General features: G+C 43.5%; 1 protein-coding gene across 1 annotated transcript in view; it reads right to left on the bottom strand.

Annotated features, from left to right (window-relative positions):
• The window catches only part of LOC112076895 (protein NLRC3-like), a 17,859-nt gene that overhangs the window by 7,158 nt on the left and 1,691 nt on the right, over positions 1-9,010 (bottom strand). Inside the window, exons 3-11 of the mRNA XM_024143537.2 lie at positions 8,559-9,006; positions 8,302-8,475; positions 7,196-7,369; positions 6,767-6,940; positions 6,206-6,252; positions 5,478-6,069; positions 1,061-1,200; positions 496-533; positions 37-101 (exon numbers count right to left, since the gene is read on the bottom strand). Coding sequence (XP_023999305.2) covers positions 37-101; positions 496-533; positions 1,061-1,200; positions 5,478-6,069; positions 6,206-6,252; positions 6,767-6,940; positions 7,196-7,369; positions 8,302-8,475; positions 8,559-9,006 — 1,852 coding nt within the window. The remainder of the gene's footprint in view (positions 1-36; positions 102-495; positions 534-1,060; positions 1,201-5,477; positions 6,070-6,205; positions 6,253-6,766; positions 6,941-7,195; positions 7,370-8,301; positions 8,476-8,558; positions 9,007-9,010) is intronic.

Here is a 9,010-nt window from a genome sequence, read left to right as displayed (position 1 = left end):
GCAAGTGGAATGAAATGTTAAAAGTAGTTATTTTACCTGAACATTGTCACTCCCTGGACAGTGGAAGTCAAGGGTTCAATCTGAAGCCAGTGTGTGGAGTCCTGAACAAGGACAAGCATGTCAATAATACATATGGGGCCTGTTTCCTGGACACAGATTGAGTCTAGTGCTGGACTAAAAAGCATGCTCAATGGAAGTTTCAATAGAAAGTTCTTTAAGGTCCAGGACTAGACTTAATCTGTGTCTGGGAAACTGGCCCATTAACCAAAGTAACTAATCTAATGTATTTATTCAATGTTACATGGAATGCTGGTGAATTATCAATTAAACTGTCTAATGACAAAATATGACAACAGCTCAAATCCTGCATACCTACAAGCAGAACACAGGACTGTCTATATCCCAGTATGAACTGTTGGTCAGTACACACCTGGCTTTGAGACTGTGCCTGACTCCTGCAGGTATGTAAAAGTAAGAATTGACATCATGACTTACTTCAACATGGTCACAAGTCTTACAGCTCGGAGGAATCCCTGAAGTCAAAAGTAGTTGTTATTTAAAATGGACAATCTCATGTAATAACTAGTTAATAATTATTAAATAGACCTCTAATAAAAATGAATATAAGTGAGCAACAGTCTCAGAATGTACACTCATTAGCATACCATAATCTGACATTAGTGTTATATTAATTAATGTTTGTGGAAGCAGGAAACAACATCGTTCTGGTCCATGTTTTGTAGATGTTGGGGGTCTGATTCCTGGTAGATCCTAGGATGAGAGCTTAAAGGTAGAGTCAGCTAAATGATGATGTACGAGCAGCATCACAGATATTGTGATGAGCAAGATGCCTGACTTCTCTCTCACACAGTCACACACAGTATCTGCCCATGTGCCAGGGTTCTCTTCACTCTCTTACAAAGTGTTAGTCACGGAACCAAAACGGCAGAGAAGATTAGCCTTGTGCTCCAACGCTCTTAGTTGTTGTAGAAATTGACCCACTACGCTGTTTACTTTGTGCATCTACGTCATATCGCTGACTCTACCATTAAACACTCACATTTCTCAGGTCCAGGCTTGATCCAACACTCTCCATCATGGTCTCTGGTGTTCTCAGGTCCAGGCTTGATCCAACACTCTCCACCATGGTCTCTGGTGTTCTCAGGTCCAGGCTTGATCCAACTCTCTCCACCATGGTCTCTGATGTTGGTAAAGCAGAAGGATAGACTGTGATTAAACTAAATACAACTTATAAAGGCTTTATATAGCATACTTAGTCTTCATAAGCAGTACAAAGGGTGTCTAAAGGGTGACAGAACAGCTCCCGATGTAGGGTGCATTGCCTAAATGTGACATAACCCACTATGTCAACTTCCATAAAGTCAATACTGATGGTGACATTTAACTAGGCAAGTCAGTTCAGAACAAATTGTTATTTACAATGACGGCCTACACCGGCCAAACCCTCCCCTAACCCGGACGACGCTGGACCAATTGTGCGCCGCCCTATGGGACTCCCAATCACCTCTGGTTGTGATAAAGCCTGGGATCGAACCCAGGTCTGTAGTGACGCCTCTAGCACTGAGATGCAGTGCTTTAGACAGCTGTGTCAACCTGGGTCTGTAGTGACATATCTAACACTGACATGCAGTGCCTTAGACAGCTGTGCCATTTGGGATCCCTCAGGTGGACCCCCCTAGAGATGTGAAGTCACCAGGTATCATGACTTACATACCCCCCTAGAGATGTGAAGTCACCAGGTATCATGAGTTACATTCCCCCCTAGAGATGTGAAGTCACCAGGTATCATGAGATACATACCCCCCTAGAGATGTGAAGTCACCAGGTATCATGAGTTACATTCCCCACCTACTGATGTGAAGTCACCAGGTATCATGAGTTACATTCCCCCCTAGAGATGAAGTCACCAGGTATCATGAGTTACATTCCCCCCTAGAGATGTGAAGCTACCAGGTATCATGAGTTACTAGAGATGTGAAGTCACCAAGTATCATGAGTTACATTCCCCCCTAGAGAGTGAAGTCACCAGGTATCATGAGTTACATTCCCCCTAGATGATGTGAAGTCACCAGGTATCATGAGTACTATATCCCCCCTAGAGATGTGAAGTCACCAGGTATCATGAGTTACATAGAGATGTGAAGTCACCAGAGTATCATGAGTTACACACCCCCCTAGAGATGTGAAGTCACCAGGATCATGAGTTTACATTCCCCCAGAGATGTGAAGTCACCAGTATCATGAGTAATACTCCCCCTAGAGATGTGAAGTCACCAGGTATCATGAGTACATTCCCCCCAGAGATGTGAAGTCACAGGTATCATGATACATACCCCCTAGATGTGAAGTCACTCTAGTTCATTGAGTTACATTACCCCCTAGAGATTGTGAAGTCACCAGGTTCATGAGTTACATACCCCCCTAGAGATGTTGAAGTCACCAGGTATCATGAGTTAAACCCCCCTAGAGATGTGAAGTCACTAGGTATCATGAGTTACATTCCCCCCTACTGATGTGAAAGTCACCAGGTATCATGAGTTACATACCCCCCTAGAGATGTGAAGTCACCAGGTATCATGAAGTTACATAGATGATGTGAAGTCACCAGGTATATGAGTTACATTCCCCCTAGAGATGTGAAGTCACCAGGTATCATGAGTTACATCCCCCCTAGAGATGTGAGTCACCAGGTATCATGAGTTAATACCCCCCTAGAGATGTGAAAGCACCAGGTATCATGAGTTACACTAGAGATGTGAAGTCACCAGGTATCATGAGTTACATTCCCCCCTAGAGATGTTGAAGTCACCAGGTATCATGAGTTACTATTCCCTCACCTAGAGATGTGAAGTCACCAGGTATCATGAGTTACATCCCCCCTAGATGTGAAGTCACCAGGTATCATGAGTTACATACCCCCCTAGAGATGTGAAGTCACCAGGTATCATGATTACATACCCCCCTAGAGATTGAAGTCACCAGGTATCATGAGTTACATAGAGATGTGATAGCTACCAGGTATCAATGAATACATACCCCCTAGAGAGTGAAGTACCAGGTATCATGAGTTCATACCCCCCTAAGATGTGAAGTCACCAGGTATCATGAGTTATACACCCCCCAGAATGTGAAGTCACCAGGTATCATGATACATACCCCCCTAGAGATGTGAAGTCACCAGGTATCAGGAGTTACTATCCCCCTAGAAATCTGTGAAGTCACCATGGTATCATGAGTTACATTCCCCCCTAGAGATGTGAAGTCACCAGGTATCATGATTTACTTCCCCTAGAGATGTGAAGTCACCAGGTAATCAGAGTTACATACCCCCCTAGAGATGTGAAGTCACCAGGTATCATGAGTTACATCCCCCTAGAGATGTGAAGTCACCAATATCATGAGTTACATTCCCCCTACTGATGTGAAAGTCACCAGGTATCATGAGTACATACCCCTAGAGATGTGAAGTCACCAGGTATCATGAGTTACACACCCCCCTAGAGATGTGAAGTCACCAGGTATCATGAGTTAAACCCCCCTAGAGATGTGAAGTCACCAGGTTTCATGAGTTTTGTTAAACCCCCCTAGAGATGTGAATCACCAGGTATCATGAGTTACATACCCCCCTAGAGATGTGAAGTCACCAGGTATCATGAGTTACATCCCCCCTAGAGATGTGAAGTCACCAGGTATCATGAGTTACATACCCCCCTAGAGATGTGAAGTCACCGGTATCATGAGTTAAACCCCCTAGAGATGTGAAGTCACCAGGATAATGAGTTAAACCCCCTAGAGATGTGAAGTCACCAGGTATCATGAGTACATACCCCCCTAGAGATGTGAAGTCACCAGGTATCATGAGTATACACCCCCAGAATGTGAAGTCACCAGTATCATGAGATACATACCCCCCTAGAGATGTGAAGTCACCAGGTATTCAGAGTTACATTCCCCCTAGAAATCTGAAGTCACCAGGTATCATGAGTTACATTCCCCCTAGAGATGTGAAGTCCACAGGTATCATGATTACATTCCCCCTAGAGATGTGAAGTCACCAGGTATCAGGAGTTACATACCCCCCTAGAGATGTGAAGTCACCAGGTATCATGAGTTACATCCCCCCTAGAGATGTGAATCACCAGATATCATGAGTTACATTCCCCCTACTGATGTGAAGTCACCAGGTATCAGATGTACATACCCCTAGAGATGTGAAGTCACCGAGTATCATGAGTTACACACCCCCCTAGAGATGTGAAGTCACCAGGTATCATGAGTTAAACCCCCTAGAGATGTGAAGTCACCAGGTATTCATGAGTTAAACCCCCTAGAGATGTGAAGTCACCAGGTATCATGAGTTACATACCCCCTAGAGATGTGAAGTCACCAGGTATCATGAGTTACATACCCCCCTAGAGATGTGAAGTCACCAGTATCATGAGTTACATACCCCTAGAGATGTGAAGTCACCAGGTATCATGAGTTAAACCCCCTAGAGATGTGAAGTCACCAGGTATAATGAGTTAAACCCCCCTAGAGATGTGAAGTCACCAGGTATCATGAAGTTAAACCCCCCTAGAGATGTGAAGTCACCAGGTATCATTAGTTACATACCCCCTAGAATGTGAAGTCACCAGGTATCATGAGTTTAAACCCCCCTAGAGATGTGAAGTCACCAGGTATCATGATTTAAACCCCCTAGAGATGTTGAAGTCACCAGTATTCAACCCCCCCCCCCCCCACACACACACACTTTCCCCCTCATAAAACAATGCGCTCGTGTCACACACAAAATTGAGAATTACACAATTATTTTCCCTCTAGAGTGACACAGACATTACAGAGGCTGTTCTATTTAACAGGTTCTGTATCCCTCTAGTGGTTAGAGAGAGAATGACATTACAGAGAGGCTGTTCTATTTACATTTACATTTAAGTCATTTAGCAGACGCTCTTATCCAGAGCGACTTACAAATTGGTGCATTCACCTTTATGATATCCAGTGGAACAACCACTTTACAATAGTGCATCTAACTCTTTTAGGGGGGGGGGGGTTAGAAGGATTACTTTATCCTATTCCTAGGTATTCCTTAAAGAGGTGGGTTTCAGTGGTCTCCTGAAGGTGGTGATTGACTCCGCTGACCTATTTAACATTGTTGATGCCTCTAGTGGGTATTGAGAGAGAACCTCACTTGCTTTGGCAAGTTTCCCTATGCAACAAAGCCCCTTGAATTTAATTGAAATGACATGTACAGAGGAGAGATAACTGTCACATTAAAACACACTACTACTAATCTAACTGTCTGTAGGTCCAACAGAACACATTAAAACACACCACTACTACTAATCTAACTGTCTGTAGGTCCAACAAAACACAATTAAACACACCAATACTACTAATCTAATTATAGAAATCATTCCGGAGGAAAACAAATGATAAATATATCTATGACTCACCTCTGAATGTGTTGGGAATCTATCTGACACAGGGTCACTGAGGAGGAGGAGTAAACCCCAAACTCAGGATAAAGGGGTTCAGTGAATGTGGTGTGTTCTGTGTGAAGGTGTGTCAGTGTACCAGCGGAGAACACACTATAGAAGGTCAAAGTACCAGCTGGCCAGTCCAGATACACTCCAACTCTGTTAGAATCAGAACGAGGGATGGATCTCCTCCAATCACGACGAGAGATGGATCTTCTGACACCAGCATGGCTAAACGTATAACTTCTACCAGTGCAACGACAATCAGAGTAGCTTAAACTCCAGGACTTCCTATTGTGTCCAGTCCTACTGTCATCCCCCCCTCCCTTCCTCTTCATTCCTTTGTACACCACACCAATGTTAGCCCCGGGACCATCGCACTCCACCTCCCAGTAATAACGACATCCAGATAAGACTTCTCTGCAGAGAACGTCGGGATAATAATCAAATCTGTCTGGATGGTCTTCATAATGCTGCTCCTTCAACACCCGTGTCACCTTCCTGTTCCCCTCAGACAGTATCAGGTTTGGGTGTGCTGTATCTGGGTCCAGGGTTAGATGACAGACATCTGTAGACAAAAGGAGAGTTTAATCAAACCACATCTTCATATAAAATGTTGTTTTGTAGGAACAGAACAAGTATTGATTAGTTACTATGTTACTATAGTTCTGAATATGCAGTTAATTAGGATTAAAGTGACTTACATTTCCTCAGCCCTGATTTYAGCCWGCACTCTCCACCATGATCCACACTGTAGGAGAAACAGGTTATTGACTGACAAAGACCTAATAAAGCAGTCAACATTTAAACCATATTGTTGTGTTCTGGTGCACTATCCAAGTTCATTAACTGAGAGACGGTATTCTATCCTACCTACTGCATACAGAACGGAGTACAATTATTACTTGAGACATACAGGTATTCTATCCTACCTACTGCATACAGAAAGAGGTACAATTCTTTACTAGAGACATAGCAGGTATTCTATCCTACTACTGCATACAGAAGGAATCAATGCATTAGCTAGAGACATACAGGTATTCTATCCTACCTACTGCATACAGAACGGAGTACAATTCCAACAGGATATCAGAGATGCAGAAGAAGAGTATTCATGTGGTGATGATGTATGCTGTGTTGGAGTGCTCAGCCTGCTGAGTAAACTTCCCCTTAATTCTACCATCATGCCCTCATGTTACTGACTCTACTACACTACATATGACACAACCGCTGCTCACACTATTAGGACATCTATTCTGACTTACTTCAGCTTCATCAGTTTATATGTGGGATCCACCAGAGTAGCTGAAAGCAGTCCTCCTGCAGAGTCTCCTGGGTGATTGTAGCTCAGGTCCAGCTCTTTCAGGTGGGAGGGGTTTGACCTCAGAGCTGAAGACAGAGCAGCACAGCCCTCCTCTGTGACCAGACAGCCAGACAGCCTACAGTGAGACACACAAAAGCTGTCTAGGTTGGTGTACTGGTGTCAATCATCTTGTAGGACACCCATACATTTGTCCATGACACAAACATTGTCATGAAACATCAGAGTATTTGTTTTACTAATCTCAGTACCGACCTGACTGAAACAGCTGGACTTACCCCAGTGTGTGTAGTTTACAGTCTGGATCCTTCAGTCCAGCAGACAGCAGTGTAACTCAGCTCAGTACCGACCTGACTGAAACAGCTGGACTTACCCCAGTGTGTGTAGTTTACAGTCTGGATCCTCCAGTCCAGCAGACAGCAGTGTAACTCCTGAGTCCTGCAGGTCATTGTCTCTCAGCTCCAGTTGTTTTAGTTGTGAGTTTGGTGAACTTAGAACTGAGGCCAGTTCTGAACAGCAACCTTCTGTCAGACCACACTGACCTAGACTAGAGGCCAGAAGAGCACAGGATTAACTTCATTTGGATAGGGGGCAGCATTGGGAAGTTTGGATGAAAAGCGTGCCCAGAGTAAATTGCCTGTTACTCAGGCCCAGAAGCTAGGATATCATATAATTGGTAGATTTGGATAGAAAACACTCTACAGTTTCCAAAACTGTTAAAATAATGTCTGTGAGTATAACAGAACTCATGTTTCTGTTTTTAATGTAATATGTAATTGTTGTACTTTTCGTGTGTTTATAGTTTTGTTTAATGTTGTGTTAGTGTATGTAAGTTATTTTGTCTGAAACGTTGTGCGGCTGGATTAACAAGAAGTGTGTCTTTAATCCTATGTGTAACACTTGTATCTTTCATCATTGTTTATGATGAGTATTTCTGTAATTTAATGTGGCTCTATGCAATTTCACCGGATGTTTGTTTGAGACAATACATTTCTGAACATAACTCGCCAATTTCAAATGAGGTTTTTGGACAGAAAGATGAACTTTATCGAACAAAACACACATTTATTGTCTAACATGGTGTCCTGGGAGTGCCATTTGGTGAAGATCATCAAAGGTTAGTGATTAATTTTAACGCTATTTCTGACTTTTGTGAAACCTCTCCTTCTTTGGAAAATGGCTGTATGGTTTTCTGTGGCAAGGCGCTGACCTAACATAATCGCATGGTGTGCTTTCGCCGTAAATACTTTTTGAAATCGGACACTGTGACTGGATTAACAAGACGTTTATCTTAAAAATTGTGTATAATACTTGTATGTTTGAGGAATTTTAATTATGAGATTTCTGTTGTTTGAATTTGGCGCCCTGCAATTTCACTGGCTGTTGGCGAGGTGGGACGCTCACGTCCCGAACGATCCCAGAGAGGTTAACAAATGTTCAAACACACATAATAACTCATACTGAAGATATTTAACTCACACTAGCGTCTGTATGTTGCAGAGTGGACTGGTTAGTCCAACACAGAGCAGCTCCACTCCTCTGTCTCCCAGGTCATTGTAGCTGAGGTCCAGTTCTCTCAGGGGGGAGTTTGGTGTCTGCAGAGCTGAGGYCAGAGTCTCACAGGATTTATATGTGAGTTTACAGTGATCCAGTCTGGAGAGAGGAGACAATCTGTTTAATATAAAAATCCTTCATTATAATGATACTGTAAACATCAACTCAATAACAGAACTTACAGTGCTCTCTTGCAGGTTTTCACTACCGGCAGCAACCTCTGATAACCTTCCTCTGATGTGTTGTATGTCTTCAGGTCAAACTCCTCCAGCACCTCCTCTGACATCAGTAACAGGTAGGCCAGGGCTGAACATTGGTCAGGTTTAAGCTCTGTTTCTGAAAGAGTTCCTGATCGCAGGGAGGTCTGCATGTCTTCAACTAGAGAGTTGGCACCAAGTTCATTCAGACAGTGGAACAAGTTGATGATCCTTTCTGGTGAGGATTCCTGGTTGATCTTGTCTGAAAGGTACCTGACTGTTCTCTCAACTGTTTCCTCATTGGTCTGTGTTGTACTTCCTGTCTGTGTCAGAAGGCCTCGTAACAGATTCTGATTGGACTCCAGTGAGAGACCCAGAAGGAAGCGGAGGAACAGGTCCAGGTGTCCATTCTCACTCTTCAAGGCCTGGTCCACTGC

This window comes from Salvelinus sp. IW2-2015, unplaced genomic scaffold (genome assembly GCF_002910315.2).
Source record: "Salvelinus sp. IW2-2015 unplaced genomic scaffold, ASM291031v2 Un_scaffold4111, whole genome shotgun sequence".
In the NCBI taxonomy this organism is placed as follows: domain Eukaryota; kingdom Metazoa; phylum Chordata; class Actinopteri; order Salmoniformes; family Salmonidae; genus Salvelinus; species Salvelinus sp. IW2-2015.
The sequence above is the reverse complement of the archived record's forward strand: the minus strand, read 5'-3'. Positions and strand labels throughout refer to the sequence as shown.